This window comes from Cajanus cajan, chromosome 9 (genome assembly GCF_000230855.2).
Source record: "Cajanus cajan strain Asha chromosome 9, NIPB_CcT2T_4, whole genome shotgun sequence".
NCBI classification, from domain to species: Eukaryota; Viridiplantae; Streptophyta; class Magnoliopsida; order Fabales; family Fabaceae; genus Cajanus; species Cajanus cajan.
Genome location: NC_138525.1, coordinates 12,107,815 through 12,127,730, shown reverse-complemented (window position 1 = coordinate 12,127,730; position 19,916 = coordinate 12,107,815). Strand labels below are relative to the sequence as shown.

The window sequence follows — 19,916 nt, the reverse complement described above, 5'->3', positions numbered from 1 at the left end:
CTTTTTCCTTTGCCTTATGACTATAGTCTTTAGTTGTGAGTCTGTTTCCTAACTCATTCTTAATAATTTCTGAGATCTCATGTGTTAAGTGTCAACACCTTAAATTTGGAGGCACAATGATAGGATTATTTTTGAAAATTGGATTGAAGTCACACCTTCGTTATATTTCTTTTTTCACATAGTATGCTTAGTTATTAACAAAGGTTCATAATTTCCTCTTGTGATTATTAGCTTAATCTCTAATAATATCTGCTAAATTGGGACTTCAAAGTCGACATTAACATCTCAACCATCTTCATCAAAATTATTTTTTCCTCAGTGACTAGAGGTTGTACTACTACATACTGATTATCATTCTTGACTTCCCCTTAAAATTCAACACAATTATCTTTCTAGTGACCAAATTTCCCACACTTAAAGCAAATAGCATGCAAACCTTCATACTCAAGATTAAGTTTGAAGTCCTTATAATAAAAGGAATTAACTGTGTCTCTAAATCCATCTCCACACAAATACGAGCAAATTTTCTTGTAGAATAAATTATGTTAATCGATCCACTTTTAGAAAGTTTCCCAAGGATGTGCCAATTCTCTTAAGAAAAACATCATTGTATAACTCAATAGGCAATCTTTGAATTCTAATGCAAAGCACAACTTTCCTAGATTGCTCAACTTGCATAAGGAAAAGCGGTTTCCACCTCTGAACAATCAAATAATGATTTGTCACCATCCAAGGCCCTTCAAACAAAGCAAATTTATAGTCCTTCTCATTCCCAAAAGCCACTTGATAATAACCATCGTGGAGATCTATAATTTTGATTTTCCCATTCTTTGTCCAACTTGTGTGAAGTTTTGCCTTGATCATATTGAAATTAACTTTTCTCCCTAAAACATTCACCACCAAAGTGTTCCTCCAAGGAGTAGCCCAAGAAATTAACTCCTCACCAGAAAGAGGGACCACTTCCTTTTGACATGAAGCTCCTTTTGTTTCCTTAGGGATATTGTCAAGCACACTTTTATCTTCATGCAATGTAACCATCTGTGGCATAATGGATCTTCTTCTACTGGAATCAACAACTTTTCTTTATACATACTGGATCCTCTTGATGCATTCACCTCAATCTCTTTGATTTTCTTGGTACTACACTACAAGAGATCATCCTCTTTGAAGCAGTATCGTTATTATCTCCTTTCTCAGGAACCCTATCAGAGCTCACCATAACGCGTTTTTGATGCTTACATTTAAATAGTATGTATACTAGTTCAAGCTAAATTGGGTCACAATTTTTTTTCTTTCTAAAAGAGAACGATCGCCATTTTTTAAAATCAAAACGATGACATGATTAACTAAAGAAGTTTTGAGTCTCATCACAATTCTACACACTCAATTAGCAACCCACCTCCTCTCACATTAACACAACAGGTTAGAGACTAATTCAATTAAAAATTATTAGCAAAATAAAGAAACTCCATATCTTATAAATATTTTGTGTGTGAAAGTTATAAAATTGTAGGATAATTATAATTTATTAAAGGAAAAACCACTTTGAATAAGTAAAATTACTGAATTGTTTTATACAAAAAAACGAAGGTAAACAATTACCAAAATATTGTAGCACCTTTATATATTGTTATAGATAAATTATAAATTATATATTGATATAGATTATTCATAAATTAAATTTTAATGTTCTTAAAATAAATTATCAATAAATAAAAATAATATTATTGTTATAATATAAGTTATTTATTAAAATATAAAATATAACTAATATATTTAAAAATATTTATTCATACAAATTTTAAATATATTTATATATTTAAATATAATATTTATTTATATATAATTTATTATAAATTTTAATTATATATAATAAATATTTACTATTTGAAGTAACATGCTAAAGTATTAGTTATAAATTATCGACTAACTTAATTTGTTGGTGCCCTTTCCAAGGACCAGGAGCAATTCTTTTCCGTGCGTATTATAGGGCTTTATGGCACTAACGTGGTTTTGGGCCTTAGCGAACATGGGTCAGGGTAAATGGGCTTGCTAGTGTGTGGTTTTCATACATAAGATAAAATAAACATAAACTGTTTTGTTTGGCAATGAAGCCTATTAGCCTAAGGAGAAAGCGTAGTTGAATTGTTGAATGAGGTTGAAGAAGTGAGAAAGAAGGAAAGAGATGTCTAGGACGCTGGTGCAGCCGATTGGGCAGAAAAGGCTCACAAACGTCGCAGCGGTGCGTCTCAAGAAGCATGGCATGCGCTTCGAGATCGCTTGCTACCCTAACACCGTCCTCTCTTGGCGTTCTGGCGTGTAATCTCCAAAATTCATTAATTATTATTATTATTGTTTAGGATTTTGATTTAAAAATATTATTACAGGGAAAAGGACCTGGATGAAGTGCTGCAGTCCCACACTGTGTATTCCAATGTTTCCAAAGGGGTTCTCGCCAAGTCCAAGGATTTGATTGCAGCCTTTGGCACCGATGACCAAACCAAGATATGCTTAGAGGTAGAGACTGGCTACTTGCTAGTATTTTTCATCATCAAATATGTTAGTTAGATTTTATTGCCATGGAATCATGAATTTTTTATTTTGTGTAATGATTCTCTCCTGATTTAGTAGTACAATCCACCCAATTTTTGTGGTTTTCAACTAGTAATAGAGTCTTAGGAAGAGAATGTTGATGGTATTTTTCATGACGAGATATGTTAGCTAGGTTCTTTCTAACACTCTTTATTGTTGTCTTGGAAATTGCAAATTTTGTGAGTCTATCTTGATTTAGTGCTAGAATCCTTTCAAATTTGTGATTTTTCAATTAGTAGTAGAAAGTGTCAAGAAGAGTGTTCAATAAAAACAACATTTTTTTTTGTTTGGGGGTGACAGATCTTAAAGAAAGGGGAGCTTCAAGTAGCTGGGAAAGAGAGGGAATCACTGTTGTCGAGTCAGTTCAGGGATATTGCGACCATAGTGATGCACAAGACTTACAATCCCGAGACTCAGCGCCCTTACACTATCAGTATGATTGAACGCCTCATGCGGGAAATCCATTTCGCTGTTGATCCACACAGCACATCCAAGAAGCAGGTTACTTTTCCCATCACTAAATATTTCTATTATGTAATCTTCTCATTTATTTAATTGTTAAAATGATGTTATTATGGTGACCATACATGTTATATTGGTGTTTATATATAATTCAGGCTCTCGAGTTGATTCAAGAGCTTCAAAAGCACTTCCCTATAAAACGGTGTCCGTTGAGAATACGAGTCACTGCTTCTGAGGACCAAGTGCCTGAACTTTTAGAAAAGTTGAATGCATGGAATGCTACTGTTATTTCTAAAGAAGGATCTTCTGCTCAGTCATCTGTTGTAAGTGCTCGATATTTCTCCTTTAAACAACTTTAGTTCCATATTTCCATTCCATTTTCAATGTAGTTGTCCTGGTTTTCTGATTGCTTGGACTTGCCATAGTAAGTCTTGAAAGTGAAATTAAGCATGGCTATGGCTGTTTTTAAAGTGTTCTTATCATGTTTTTTGTGGGTGTTCGGGTAAACAACTTATTTAAGCACTTTTTTTAATATAAATTTATTATTTGAGGTTATTCATAAATTTGACTATTAAACTTTGTGAAATAATCTTAAGATAAGTTTCTTCATGAAGCATGTTGAAATAAGCTAAAAAAAAGTTATAAGAAACTAAGAAAGTCACAAACCACTTTCATAAGCTCAAATAAGCTTTGTTTGTAAAAGGTCAACTTCCAATTACATGTGTTGATGATCTAATTCTAGGATTAGGTCAGTAACTTTCTTTCTGATGTTTTATGTGGTTATTGTTTTCAAGGTTGAGCCTATGTTCATTAATGTAATGAAACTACAAATGACATGACACTGTATTCAGTTGTTGCTGTTAGTAATTATGACTGATATTTGGTATGTTTCTGTTGTTTTGTTAGTTATAGACATTGTCAATCTGTTAAACTAAAAACGAGTAACTAATGCAAAATCAGCTGCATTTTTGGCCTTTTTGCCTGGCCTTAGCTCCCCAAGGCAATCAAATATCTCATCAAAGTTGCAAAGGGGAAGTCTATTTCATAACTGTTGCATGATTCTTGAGTTTCAAATGCTACTTCTGTATTGTCCCTGTTTGCACTTAACGGATGGGAATATTATCCTTTCCAAAAATTGTGTGATTTTGGTATATCTGCATGATGTGTTGAGGGATATCAGTATAATCTCTGATTGGATTGCAGATTTTTGAATTGGAACCTGGTCTATATAAGGATTGTCACGACTTTGTTATGAATAAGATGCATGGAAGATTTGAAGTTCTTGCACACTCTCTTTATGTGGACGGGGATACCCAAGTGGAGCAATACAATGATTATGAGGATACGCCTGTACCGTTGCCCAAAGAAAATCTTGATTCTGTGCTTGAACTGAATGAAAAAATTCAAAAGCAAACAATTTCATCTACAAGTAGGTCTACTGAGGGACAACAAAAGCAAAACAAGTGCAACACATGTAATGTTTCTTTTGATGACTCTAAGTTGTACAGGGAACATCACAAGAGTGAGTGGCACAAACACAATATGAAGCGTAAGACAAGGCAACTCCCACCACTTACTGAGGAAGAGTGCATGGCAGACCTGGAATTGGGTGACTCAAAATCTGATTTGAAGGATTATTCGTTTTGAGATGATAATCAGTGTTTTTTGGTTGTTGGTTGGTAATCACATTATTCAAGTCTTGTGTGTATACTTAGGTCAATTTTGTCCGGATAGTCTTGGTTATGATAAACTGTTCACATGGAAGTTGTTATATTGAGAAATCCTCAAGTATGCTCCGGTATAAATTACAAAGACCAATGCATTTTGATCTTCATTGTCTGGCAGTATCTTAATGTACCACGTATATGCACCTAAAGATGGTTGTAGGATTGCTTCATCAAGAGTGCTCAAGGTTTAAGGAAATGAAACAGATTGTCTCTTTACGTTTTCTAGCATAATTGATTGTTTGTTTATATATATAAAGATTTAAATATTTTTAATTTCTCAAATTTAAGATAAATTTATTTTCGGTTCATCAAATTTAAAACTGATATTTGAGAAATTAAAAATAAGTTTATTTTAAATTTAAAGGACTAAAGATATATTTCAATCAAAAATCAATAAATCAATAAATAAATATATATATATATATATATATATATATATATATATATATTCTAGAATAGAAAGAACATTGATTAAGGTTCTAAAAGCTGCCTAAAAAGTATATTAAAAAAAAAGTACCAATGGTGAAAAAAAGAAGAAAAATTTGAAACGGTTTTAGCCTTGCCTGCATTTAAGCTTATACCCAAAAGAAAGAGAGCTAGCATTATTCCATAATAATTAAAATAATAATTTAATTTATAAAATATTAGATTAAATAATTATTTTATAATAAATTTGTTAAAAAATATTAATATTTTAATATTTGAAGGATGATTAGGAACATATTTTTAGATGATGTATCGTTACTCTTTTCTTAAAAAAAATGATAGAATGTCCAAAGCGACATTCTGAAAAGCATTCTGAATAATTAAAATAATAATTTAATTTATAAAATATTAAATTAAATAATTATTTTATAATAAATTTATTAAAAAATATTAATATTTTAATATTTGAAAGATGATTCGGAACATATTTTTAGACGAACTCTTTTCTTAAACCTATTTACTACCAAGTAGGTACATGTTCTTATTATTGCTGCATAATCTATTTTTCTACGGCCTTAGATAATCTCTTTACCATAAATGAACTTAAAAACAAAGCTGAATAGAAAAATAAAAAATAAAAATACAGAGAGAAAGTTTGATCAAGACTTATGAGCTGAGGGTTGAAGTAGTAAGCTTTTTTATACTTAGACTAGTAGTAGTAGGTAACTAAACATCTGTTTAGAAGTATGTAACTCCTACATAGTTGAATCCAAATTTTTATGTCAAGTTGATTTAAATTTTCTGTTAACAACTTAGCATGTTTGGACACCAGTTAGAATGATGTTGAGGACTTTGAGCTATGAGTAGCAATAAATTGGTATGAGATGAAGATAGGCTCACAAGTATTTTGATATATCCCATAGTTACCTTGTTTCCTTGATTATATTTTATGTATAATGTGAATATTTACAACCTAAAATGCTGTTAAACATGAAGTTGGTAAGTTTAGGTATGGGTTTATAAAATATAAGGTTCATGGACATAAGGATAGAAAGGTGGGAATAACTTGGTCTTCAACCCTGAATTTGAGCTTGTGATGGTGTTAAAAAAACTTATTGTTCAGATATAGCTTTTGCATCAAACCTTATTTTAATCTTTAGTTTGTTACTTTATTTTGGCTGTAATTTCGGTTTGGGAACAATGCAATCTGCATAGTAAGTTTTTAGGAAAGTAAAATAGACCTATAATGATTAGTAGAGTGTAGACTTGAAGTTAAATTAGGATTCCATGTTAACACCTATTGGATTAAGAAGTTTAAACTGAAAAAGAAACAGAAATAAAAGGCTTAGGATTGTAAAATTGCAGCATAACAGCCTCGGGTTGCTTCATAATGCCATATGTATTAATTAGATTTAGAGAGTTTAAGAAGAAATTCAATATTGGAAATTAGTTTAGAAATTAACCCAAGGTCACATGTGGGTTACCAAAGATGAACTACGTATATCACCACTTGCCACCCCCAAATTTTTTTAGTTATCCTGTATATATACTTTAAAAAAAAAAAAACGAATTCATCCCTTCCTAGGACAAAGTTTATATTCAAATTTTAATTTAACACATTTTATATTTTTTAATTAAGCATATAATTTTATTGTTAATTTTTTTTATCAAAAAAATATTTTCTATATAATAATCATAAATTTATAGTCAATTTTGACGGTCTATTTTAGGATGGAAAGAGGTAAAATTCAAAATAGATATAAAATATATTTTTTAATTTTTTAAATAAATAATAAGATTGTACTTAACTAATTTACAAAAATAATTATGTTCATGTCTTATGATTATAAATTTTAATAATAAAAATAGTAGTAAATTATAATGTTTTTAAAATTTGATTGGCCATTGAATTAATCTAAACATTAGTTCAAAATTCAATGGTTCAAATTGTGATTAAACTCATATAAATATAATAATAATAATAATAATAATAATAATAAATATTATAATTTTATAACATTAAATATTAAAATTAAATATCATTTATAGATTTTTAACATTTAATATACACGTAAACTTTTAAATTATATATAATATAATATTTAAGTTTAAATAAAACCCTAAAAAAAATTAAAATAAGAAATATCAAATTAATATAATATAAATTATAAAAAATAAATATATTAAAAATTATAAATTAACATAAATTATTAAATTATATTTATGAGATAAGTATTAAAAATAAATTATTTTAAATTATAATTTTTTATTATATATTATTTTAATTAAAATATTTTAAATTAAATTTTAAAAAATAAAAATTAAGTTTTTGAATTGGATTATTCAAACTGATTTGATCAGTAATTTATCGATTTTGACCAATTTTACCAATTTTTCATTAATTCTTTGCAGAACGATTTGTTAGGCTAATTGAACCGATTCTCGACCGATTTCCAATTTGGTATTGGTGATTACAACTATGGTAAATAATATATTATAGGCTAAATTTTAGTTTGGTTCCTTATAATATTATAAAATTTTAATTTAGTCTCACTTTAATTTTTGGACTCAATTTAGTCTCACTTATAAAAAATGTTTGCAATATTTATCTTCAGCCTAAATTTCACACATGTTATTTAGGGAGTGCCCACGTGGACTTGAGTGGGTTTGGCAACGTGTTAAATGAGAGGCACGTTGGCTTTCCCTTCTCTTACTTCATGGTTTATGGTTTATGAATAGAGAATTTCTACGGTACCCTCTACAAAAGAAAGGTATCGATACTGTTGATGATGTGTCACTTACGTGTAAATCTAAGTCATTTATAATTTTTTAATTATTTAAAATTCACATCCACGTATGAAGTTCATGTTTTTTATTTTTTTTTTCCGAATCTTTCAGGCTTCCTATTTCTTCCCTCTCTGCGGGCCAGCGAGCAAGACAGCGAAGGCGGAGACCGCGATTGCCGGCGAGTCGTGGAGGAGGAGCGTGGCGGAGAGGGATACTCAATCATTTCAAGTAATTGTTCTTCAACATCCTTCCTCTCTCTCTAATTATAAATTACAAAAACATAAAAAACGGTTCATTCATACCCATGGCCGTTTTTCTTCCGCTCATCCCTCCCAATCCCAAACCACCATTCTCCCTTAATCTCCTCTGAATTTTGATATCTCTCTCCATATTCTCTCTCTCCCTCTCGTTCTTATCCTGTGTCTATCTCTGTTTAGTGTTTACGCGCTTGTTTCCATGGAGTCGGCCAAGATTGCTGGCTTCGCTGCAAAAACCCTAATCCCCGCGTGAAACGTGTGCGCGAAAACCTCATCGGCGGAGAATGGAGATTGTGACCGGAGAGGAGGGAGTAGTGGAGGGCGGAGGAGGAGGGGAGGGAGGAGCGACAAATGGCTGTGGCGAGGGAGTTGAAGAAGTAGGGGGAGGGGTTGAGGCGGAGGGGAGGGGAGTGGGTTTCATCCATGAATTCAAGCTCGTCGAGGGGGTTGGTGGCAGCGTCAACGGTAAAGAGCTCAACAGGGCGGGAAAGGAGGGAGGGGCAGGGGAGAGGTGGGAGTACAGGAGGGAGACGGAGGGGAGAGGAGAAATCACGGTGCTCATCGTATAATTATAAAAATATTAATAAAAACTTAAAAATAAATAATATAAAAATTTAAATAAAAAATAATTCTTATTTAAAAGGCTGACATGACATTTAAATGATGTTTACATACACATCAGATACAGTACCAAAACTTCTCATTTATCGGGGGTACAGCAACCCCCTTATGAATAACAAATAACAAATCTTGATCTCACCTGAGCCCATCAACAGCTAGAATGTGTAACAAAAGTGGCCCGTGGAAGTTTGCCGACAACACGGTCACCTTCCCGGCTCCATTCCTAAGACTAGCCAGCAGACCACAACACCTGCATTGGCACACCACTCAACCCCTCATCCCACTCCATCATGTCAAAGCAAGAATTCACCTTCTTGGTAGCAGTCACAACCGCCCTCCCCCTATCCTTGCCCTTCAACAACACCCTCAACGCATCCACCAACCCTCTTGGAATAGCACAAACCCACAACCTTACCATAAACAAACAAAACCCCCAACACCACCTCCCTACTAGTGGCACATCCACCACCCAAACAGGAAAAACACCCTTCGTTGCCGCGTCAATAAGTGTCACACTCCTCACCAATTCAACCCTCTCGGAGACCCAATTGGAACAAAACCCTAACATGGAATCGTGAAGAACCAAGTGGACAGGTGCGAGACCCATTGAGTTAATAACCTCCCCTAACACTTTTCCCATCTTTTGGGGACCTAAATCAAGGGTCTTTCTTACTTTTCTCTTGGACATGTCACACCCTCCACAGAAGCTTCAACCAACTTGTTGAAAAAGCCATTTTCGGGGAGATCGACAGAGACCATTTGCAATCCCTTAGAGGTGATGGATTTGGCGAGGTGGCGGTAGTAGAATGAGCTGAGACCTTGGCTATGCACAATGAGAATGGTTTCCAATGCTATGGGGCTGTCTTCAACGATGAAGACTTTGAGAAGGGTTTCATTGGGGTAAGTTTGGACCTTGATGGTGCGGCCCTGGGAGTGGTGGTGGTAGAGGGGGGTGAGGAACCAGGTTTTGGGGTCGTGGGGAGAGAGGGAGGAGGTGAAGATGAAGAAGAGGGTGATGAAGGAGACGGAGAAAGTGAAGTAGAGCCAGAAAGAGAAGGGAAAGCCAACGTGACTCTCATTTAACACGCAAGCAAACCCATTCAGGGTCACGTGAGCACTCCCTAAACAACATGTGTAAAATTTAGATGAAAGATAAATATTACAAGCATTTTTAATAAGTAGGACTAAATTGAGTTTAAAAATTGAAGTGAGACAAAATTAAAATTTTATAATATTATAAGAGACTAAATTAAGATTTTAGCTATATTATATTAAGATAAAATAATCACCTAATAATTTAAATTAATAATAAATAATTTAATAAAAGAATATAAATAAATATTCCGCCCCATATGCATAATGGGCGAGATTGGAGCTTTCCAAATCCAACTATTCCGGATGACTAATCCCCAAGTTTTTATACAAGGAAACATTCCTTGACAACGTATTTCATATCATACCCTATTGAGCATTGGGGGTTACCACACACATACACATGTCTCCACATTGGTAAGATACTGTCCGCTTTGGGCCCATCCCTCGCAGTTTTGCTTTTAGAGTTTAGGGTTTTAGACTTTGCTTGCATCCCAACAATCATTCCCTCAAACAAAGGACCATGGTTTATCCCTCCCTTACAACGAAAACTATTAATCCACGAGTATTATCCGATGGTGGCCCATAGAGTTTACTCACGCTCTAAGTGACACTTTAAGTGCTTGCACCGCCGCTCCATCATGACCTCATGACAGCGGGACACGCTTCCTAACCCTCCACTTTATCCACCTACCAACCATCATATTCGTCAAGCCGGTCACCTGATCAGACCATCAGCTCTGATACCACTTGTTGAGCATTAGGTGTTACCACACACATACACATGTCTCCACATTGATAAGATATTATCCGCTTTGGGCCTAGCCCTCACGGTTTTGTTTTTGGATACCACCTAAAAAACCTTTCTACCAATAGAGACAATTGTGTGTATATAAACCTATGTTCATTCTCTTGTTTGAAAGATGTGAGACTTTGCTTGCACCCCAACATACCTATTACACAAAAACACATTATGCATATGATGCATGTCATACAAACTCTATGCATTGTCACATTATTCACATTCACATCATTACACATTTTACAAGTCGTATCCTTGCTATGTTATACTTAGTCTTATCACATAATGACTTCTCATATTCCACACATGAAGTATTCATATTTAGGGGTGGGTGTAAGGACCGGTCCAGCCCGTTTAAGGCTCGGTCCGTAAAACTCGCGTTTTATACGAGCCAGATAAGTACGGTCCGTAAATAAATGGACTTATTTTTTAAGTCCGTATCCGGCCCGCCAAAATCTGTGGATAACGGACCGGTTCGCAGGCCTAAATAATGGTTCAAAATAAATAATTTTTAAAAAAATAAAAATACATAAAATTAGAAGAAAAAATATATTTTTTATTTATAAGCTAAATTTTATCATACTAAAATTTATCAATAGTTAAAATGGTTTAAAATACTAAATACTAAAATATTAAAATAAAAATAATTACAAATACTTAAATAATAGTACCAAACTTTCAATAATAAAAGCATCAAAATGTCATAAAAGTAATTCAATTGACAAATACATACCAACTAAACATAATTTTAATGTCATCATAATTTAAAAAATTAAATACACAACTTAATATTAAAATCATAATATTTAAAAATATTAATTAGTGAAGTTCGCGGACTAGTCCGCGAGCCCGCGGATTAAATCCGCCAAGTCCGCAGACTTCACAGGCCGGGCTCAAAAATTAGACATAGTTATACGGATTTAAAAAAAATGGACCTATTATTCGCAAAATCCGCGGACTTACGGACCGGTCCGCGGACCCGGGTCCGTCTACCCACCCCTATTCATATTTACATCACATACTACTCACTTATTTCACATTAACATGTCATATATTCATAATTCCCATTACACATCATTCCCACAACTTTCATGAATTCATCTCAAAGAAAGGTATCTATGATCTAAATAATTTTTTTCTTAATACAAATAATTACAACATATACAATTGGTTCTCCAATACTTACACATTACATACATTCTTAAGGTTCTCTTAGAACCCATGGGCACTTATAAATTCATGAACAGAGACATCTCACAACTTAACCATACAATTACATACAATACACATAAAAGGCAATAATTACACATTATAATTACAACAGGGTTCAAGTTGAATCCCTCACACACACATACATAACTTATGGGATTGGGGTCAATCACACTATCCAATGGATAACCCATACCCCGAAGCGAGATTCTCACTCCTCTTTTACCTTCATAGACGCTAAAATCTAGGTTTGGCTCTCTAAGGTCCTCTCCAGTCATCTTCAATTCTCCTCCTTCTCCAAATCACAAGACACACAAATCAAATTTGTGTAATGAGGCAACCCTACCAATGAAATTAATTAGAGCACTAATTGCAACTCGTGTACGTCGTCCGTCAACAAAAGACTCAATTTAATTATCCTCGCTATATTTTGAAAATAACAAATAAATAAACTATTATCTTAAATTATTTCTCATAATATATTATTACTTCAATTAATTATTTAAAACTCTTATAGATAAATAAATAAGATAATATTTCTTTAAATAAAATAATTTTAAAATTTTTATTTTCTTTATCTAAAAAATTCTTATTTATAAAATCTATCTATTAATCAAAATCACAAAATATAATCAAAATACGTTAAAATAATAAAAATATATTTATATATCTAATTATTAATATAACAAATAATTTCACAAATCTTTCTTTAATTAACAAAAACAATCATAATCATTTTTAAAAAATCTTTAATATAATTATAAAATTTATTTATTTGATTAAAATATTCTTTTAATACTTTTAGAAAATTTAGGATGATACACTAGACCCCAACTCATCATCATAAAGTAAAATTGAAAGTGGTTAGCTTCTAATGATATCTTGATATGAATATCTTATAGAATATCATAGCTGCTGAACTAGCTGCTGTCATGACCGAGAAATATGGTGCAACAGCTGTTGCAATTCTGTTAAGTGTAATTGTTGATTCGGCTACAGCTATGGTAAGTCATAATGATGACAATTCGCTAGAAGGCATGCCATCTTTGGAAGACATCTCAAATGATCCAAATCAGCTTTGCTCGGATAAGGCTCATAGTTCTAGTGTCGAGGCTGATGCTGCAGCTGGTGCAATTATGACTGTTGGTGTAACAGCTGTGATTGGCAATGTGAAGGCAGCAGCTAAGGTTCGTCAAGTTGGTGCAGCAGGTCGATTTGTGGATTGCAATGTGGAAGCATCAGCCGAGTCAGATGTGGGAAGTAAAGTTGGTTCAGCTAAATCTGGTCACAAACCCAGGAATACCAGATTTGCTGTAAAAACTTTGCATGGTGCTGATGCAGACTCAAAGTTTGATAGTCCACCCTTGGTTAGGGGCAAGCAAACTTATGCTGAATATCAATTAAGATCTAAAGCAAGGACAACCAAATTCGCTAAATTCTCTTAATGTATTTGGAGATTTAGGGGGGGCAAGTTGATGGTATAAAGTTTGCCTGATATGGTTTCGGAATATGCAACTTGATTGGCTTGTAACTTTGTTTTCTTTTTCTTTCTTTGGTTAGTTTTGGTTTGATCCCCCACCTTGTACTTTTACTTTTTCTTACTAATTTTAGCACTTCTGATGTGAAGCATATGATTGATGGAGAGCGGGGTGCTAACCTAGTTAGGATCTCTTTCTTGGTAGTGATGTTATACTACATCTACCCCTTTTTCAAAAAAAAAAAAGTACATTATATTCACCTGGTAAAATATATATTTGTTAATCAATATCAATATCCATACGCAATCACATAGGAAACTATCTTTGAAATATTATATAATACTATCTTTAAATCTAGAGACAACATCATTTTTACTAGATATTAGGTATCATTCTACCCTAACCTAATTTTTAACTAAAACTCTTCTCGAACTTGAACGTAAGAATATTTTTATAAATGTCCCGTTGTAAAAATTGGAGTAACTAGGATGTTATCATGAAGTATTTGCAAGATTATGGTAAGAACAAGTAGCGTGGAAATTTAATGACCCTAGTGAAGGAATTTTCTAGTTTCTGTTAAAAGTGCATTCTTATATATGGCTATTGTTAATAGCTGAAAACTCGTGATTTCAAATAGGAAAAGTCACACGTGTTAAGGAGAAAGGAATTGGTGTTGATTATCTCGTCAAAGCCGTATGATGAATTTATGAATCCAAAAGAGTAGAAATACCAACGATTATGTATGAGTCTCAAAACGTATTATTTTGAATTAAGGATTGAATATAGATTATTGAAATAATTTTATTTCACATTTTCTCAAACACACTCTAAAATCTCAAAAATAGAAGTGTATTGAAATGAAAAATGTGATAATACAAGGGATATAAAGAGCTTATACAGCCAATTAAAACAACTTTCTAACTGATTTGACTGATATGTAACTAGCATATTACATCTCTAATTAAAACCCACCTTGAAATTTGATTTATTTATTTTCTAATAACACGCTTTTGAAAAAAAAAAAAAATATATATATATATATATATATGTGTATATATATATATATATATATATATATATATATATATATATATATATATATATATATTCCAATAATCATATTGATCTGCTGATAAGGCAAGTACGTATTTATAAGTATAGATATTAGAAACCCAAATATGAAGATAATTTATACTTAAACATTGCATGTAAAGTTTCGTCACTTGAGGTACATTTGAAGTGGCACGATATAGTTATAAATCATTATGTTTATTCTCAAAATTTTATTCAAGATTCTAACACCTTACTTGTAATTAACTATTATATATTAAACACAAATTTTTATATTATATGAAAGTATATTTAAAAAATTTGTTTTATGAGAAAATTTTTAAATTTTTTTAAACTTATCTAATTTAATTTTTATTTATCATGATTATTTATGAATGATTTTAATATTTTAAAATAAATGATCAATTAATAAAAATAATATTGTACTACATTATATTTATCATAAATTTAAAATATAATTTATATCTTTAAAAATATTTATAATTTTAAATATGATTTATATATTTAAATATAACATTTATTTGGATATATATATAATTTTTTTTATAAATGTTAGTAACATATAATAAATACTTTATTTGTGCATTAGACATGTTAAAATACTTGTTATTTGTAACTTCAACATTTGCATATTTTACATTCATTAGTTTCACCTTACATGCACTTTTTCAAAATCATAGTTTTGAAAAAAAAAATTATAAAGCCAGCATTATTCGTATCTACAATATATACATAAACTTAAATGTTTGCGTTGAACAAATTTTTATTCATATTTTAAAATATTAATCTATTTACAATTTTTTTTGGTAAATAACTAATGTAAAAAAAAATTTAACCAATTAATTAATAAACAAATAATTCAATTAATTCGGTTACAAAAAAAATTGATTGATTACCATAAAATACGTCAAAGTTGACGTAAGTTGTTGAAACTATTTGTAAAAATATGAAATATTTTTAGACGGAAAAATAAATGACTCTTAGATTGTGATATATTATGACTCCCAATGGCAATATTTTCTATAAATATTGTATGTTTATAATATACTGCTCGCCTTCAGATTTGTACCATAAAATCGGAACATATAAAATTTTTCTACTTTTTTTTTTTTTAAGGTTATAAAATTTTTCTACTTATCCCTAACTTTATGGGTCAAAAATACGTGGACACTTTCTCCTCACTCCTCTATCTATGCAGTTATATACACCTCTTACTGATTCCTATAGTTAATGGATTATTTTTAGTGGGGACAAAAGCTTTGGTTTCATAACATCAATGACATCCACATGAATATGAGCCTTCTCAGAACCTTACAATCTTCAAATAACAATATCCAAAACTTTAAGAAAGACACTGGCTTATCCAATATCCACAACTCAAGGAAAACTCTTCTGCACATTTCAGCTAAGGTGTTTATCTGTGAAGTAGCATCATGGCCTTGGAGAATTGTGTGAGAGTTGCCACCGTAGGCACAGGTGCCAGACCCCAACAATGTCTTCTTCATCCATTCAGCAAAAGGGAGAAGCTTGTTTTTCCCACTTTCGGAGGATTCAAGAAATCTTTGTCAAAATCAACTTTATCAAACGCATCATCTCTTTATTCTGCTGCTGCTGGCAAGAACAGAAAATCTCGTTTTATCTGCAAAGCTCGTGAAGCGGTAAATGAAGGTAACCCACTTCTCTGATGATTGTTATTACCTTATATTTCACTAATAGTCTTCTTTACAATGGTTTTCCGGTTTAAGTTTAACTTCCCATTATAGATTTCATTCTCTTTAAAGGGCACATTAGGGGTATTGAAAAATATCATTGAATAAATTTCATATCAGACATTAACATTTTGCACCGCAAATGTATATATCCTTGAGTGATGAATAGTTGAATATCCTTTATCTTGTGTTCAATTATGATTTTATTACGGACAAAATTTGGTATGGTAATATTGGTGCTGTTTTTCAAGCAGAATTAGAGTTTCACTTTATTAATATACATTTACAGTTGATGTAGACTTGAGAATATACAATAACACAATTACCAAAGTGAAACTTTAATTCCGATAGAAAAATAACACCAACAAATTATATGATATTACTGTACCTAAATTATGTCCTTTATTTTCCCGAGAAAGCATTTAGCTGGTAGTAAGTGGCTGGCCCTATTTTGCAGTGCGGGTAGTGACAGATTCAAGCTGGAATAGCCTTGTCATTGAAAGTGAAACCCCGGTGCTGGTAGATTTTTGGGCACCATGGTGTGGACCATGCAGGATGATAGCCCCTATCATTGATGAGTTAGCAAAAGAGTATGCTGGAAAAATTGTATGTTACAAGCTTAACACAGATGACTGTCCCAACATAGCCACACAGTACGGAATCAGAAGCATACCCACTGTTCTATTCTTCAAAAATGGAGAAAAGAAAGAAAGCATAATTGGTGCCGTTCCCAAGTCCACTTTGTCCGCAACAGTGGAGAAATATGCTGACATATAGAGTGGATAAAAAATGTCTAAGGAATGCTTAATGATAAATTATGGACCATCTTTCATTTTATGGTTTCAACACTTTAAATAGTACTTTGTATCCACATTTTGTAAAGATTACATTGTATAAATTCCCGATGGAGGAAAATCTTCAGCTCCACTCTTCTCTGCTGTTCCTTCAGCCATTCATTACAATTCACTTCCCAGTTTCGATTACTGATCCAATGATTTCTCATGCCACGTTAATTTGACACCATTACTCCGGGTTTGGGAGAATAAATTGAGTTTTCATTGTCTTCATGGCCTTTCTAGCTCATCAGCATAAACTCTACTGGGGACTAAAATCCAAAAATGCTATCAGACTTGTCCACTGTTGATGCACATAGCTATATGCTCCTAATCGCTTGCAGTTTGCAGGCCAATGCATCAAGTTTCTTGCATGTGCGTGTGTAATGGATAAGTTTGTGAATGCCATCAAGATATTTAAAAAAAAAATACAAAAATTAAAAGTTACATTTGAATTCAAAAGAAAAATCAACCCCATCAGCCAAACTAGCCAACAAATTTTCATCTTTTATATATATAAAATAACAGATTAGTACAACGACCTATCACTAACCGATTGCATTCTGTCACCTCCAACGGGCCAAAGGCAATTCTAGAATTTCTCATGCTGCACAAGCAGCTGCCCAAGAACCACAACATCCATAAGATTACAAAGGCTCTCATGGAGATGGTTTCCAATCAAATTGAAGATTATTAAAGCCATTTACTGCTCCTAGCCCACTAAGTAGTTGGCTTGACAAATCCTGTTGATGATTCATAACTTGGTCCCGAGCAAGAGATGCCATCCCTCCTCTTCCATTCATGATTGAGTTATTTCCCATTACAGGTCTCATCCCATTGGTCATACCTGATGGACCAAGACCCATTGTACCATAACCACCAACTACGACACCTGAATTACTGTTCACAGTCCCGTTACCCACCAGGCCATTGCCACTATTTACCCCTGCACTGTTATTCACTGGCAGAATTCCGTTTACATTCTTCATGTCGTTTCCAAGTGAACCGGTTCCAGTCATTCCACCAGTGCCATTCATCTGGGAGGACATCATCATCTCATGAATGATTTTCTGAACTGAGCTCTGGGCATCACTAGGGTCAGCTTCAACAGGAAGAGATGTCTGCTGTTGTTGCAAGGAAATATTAGCTGGTGAGTTTGTTGTACCCATGTGGTTTGCAGAAGTTAAGGCAGGGTGAGATGTTTGGGGATTGTTAGATGAGGATGGGGTCGGTGATTGAAAAGGGGATGCATTTGGTTGCGCTTGTGGCACATTACCGGAGGAACCTGGGGATGGAATCTGAACAGAACTACCTCCATAAGGGCTGCTTGCATTGTTCATTGAATTTTGTCTAGAATTCATAGAATTTTGGTGGAGGAGTCCAACAATAGTGCTTGTGGTGGTTGATGCAGATGCTGCATTGACAGAGTTATTTACACTAGCCACACCATTGCTAGATGCAATTTGCATGGCAGCAGTTTGCACTGAGTTTGGATCACCATTTGAAGTATGGGGCACCATATGCCGGGGTGACTGCTGTGGCTGTGACTGCTGCTGTAATTGGTCTTCAGACTGTTGTGCCTGACTATGAAGTCCAGATGAACCACCACCTGTTCTCCTAGGGAATTTAGCTAAGCTGTCTGAAAAAATACAACAAAAATAAACATTCTATTTTCAGTATATTATTACAGTCAAACAGCTGGCAGTTATTGATTAAAAAAACTTTGCAACAAGTTCAAACTCAAATTATCTTGAAGACCAAAGCTTTCCTGTTTAAGAAACAAGACCTTATGGAAAGAGTTTGTACGCATTTTCCCAAGTCTAAAGCAACAAAAGAGATGCACACTTATACTTTCCATCTTTTTATGGTGTTTGGTTAGAGAGGAACGGAAAGGACGGAAGAGAAAATAAGGAGGCCACCCAAAATCCCTCCCCTCCCATTTTTGTCTCCCCTCCTATATTTGGGGAATCAGAAAGGGAAGAAGATGCTTCAAGTAAATAAACAGGGCTGACTAAAGTATCCTCATTCCTTAGTTTTAATAATTCAGCTTAATAGTTTTATTGTCTACTATAAGAGTATACTAGTAAATTATTTTATCCACCCCAAAAAATAATAATTAAATACCTCTTCTTCTCTTGAAACCAAACAAACTATACCTCAGTAAAGAATGATTTGTCTAAGTGCTCTTACCATCTGCCAACCAGCATATGAAGCACTAAAGACTTGAGAGCTTGTATCAACGGAAGGAATAGTTCCAAAATTAAAATTTAAAAACAAAAGCATCTTTGCCCAGAATGAGAAAAAGAAATTACAGCAGCATACACGATGTTTGAATATATAGAAAATGTACATATCTTTAGAATAATTTAGAGTATCTTAGATTATCTCTTTTAAGATTAGTTTTCATATTTCCTAATATGTAATAACTTGTTTCTTTATTTTGGATTATGATATAGTATTATTATAAATAAATAATGGCTAACGCTTTATGTTTTTCACTATATTGCAACACACATTAAGTCAATAATATCAATCTCAGGATATCCATTCTATTTTATAAGAGCAGTACCGTCTTCAGTGACCTTCAATATTCCTCCGTGAATTTACTAAAATCCATAGCATTTTTTATAAATAAATGTAGATTGGTCTGATCCTGATGATCTGTCACAGATGTGGTTGGACCCACCAATGTTTGTTCCACATGGAATCTAGCCCATAGTTTATCCCATCGTGGTTCTGTGCCTGGTCATCGCAGCTGAAGCGGCACTTTTCATGGCTGAGAATTGTATGCATTGTTAATGCTATAACTTTCACACATTGAACCCATCCCTATTTACCCCTGAAATCAGT

The 19,916-nt window shown here is 33.0% G+C and overlaps 4 protein-coding genes across 12 annotated transcripts in view; 3 read left to right on the top strand and 1 right to left on the bottom strand.

Moving 5' to 3' along the window:
* The first annotated feature begins 2,103 nt into the window (after nt 1–2,103).
* Nucleotides 2,104–4,997, top strand: LOC109817060 (sequence-specific DNA binding transcription factor). Its single transcript, XM_020382257.3, has 5 exons — nt 2,104–2,319; nt 2,388–2,517; nt 2,893–3,093; nt 3,210–3,377; nt 4,258–4,997. The coding sequence occupies exons 1-5, from the start codon at nt 2,186–2,188 to the stop codon at nt 4,699–4,701; spliced, it is 1,077 nt and encodes a 358-aa protein (XP_020237846.1). The 5' UTR covers nt 2,104–2,185; the 3' UTR covers nt 4,702–4,997.
* Nucleotides 4,998–15,785: 10,788 nt separating this feature from the next.
* LOC109818500 (uncharacterized) lies at nt 15,786–17,160 on the top strand. Its single transcript, XM_020383986.3, has 2 exons — nt 15,786–16,192; nt 16,691–17,160. Exons 1-2 carry the CDS (start codon nt 15,958–15,960, stop codon nt 17,008–17,010), a joined length of 555 nt encoding a protein of 184 aa, XP_020239575.1. The 5' UTR covers nt 15,786–15,957; the 3' UTR covers nt 17,011–17,160.
* A 393-nt stretch (nt 17,161–17,553) lies between these two features.
* Nucleotides 17,554–19,916, bottom strand: part of LOC109818488 (transcriptional corepressor SEUSS) — a 13,557-nt gene continuing 11,194 nt past the window's right edge. For all 3 annotated transcript variants that reach the window (XM_020383980.3, XM_083063271.1, XM_020383972.3), the window contains one exon: nt 17,554–18,705. In XM_020383980.3, coding sequence (XP_020239569.1) covers nt 17,726–18,705 — 980 coding nt within the window. In that variant the 3' untranslated portion in view covers nt 17,554–17,725. The remainder of the gene's footprint in view (nt 18,706–19,916) is intronic.
* Nucleotides 18,702–19,916, top strand: part of LOC145951653 (uncharacterized) — a 27,533-nt gene continuing 26,318 nt past the window's right edge. For 6 of the 7 annotated variants that reach the window (XR_014429523.1, XR_014429522.1, XR_014429525.1 and 3 more), the window contains exon 1: nt 18,702–19,851. Coding sequence is in view for 3 of the 7 variants with exons in the window: in XM_083063272.1 (XP_082919398.1) it covers nt 19,839–19,851 (13 nt within the window). In the remaining 4 variants the exon portion in view is untranslated. The remainder of the gene's footprint in view (nt 19,852–19,916) is intronic. The other variant, XM_083063274.1, reaches the window with a different exon arrangement.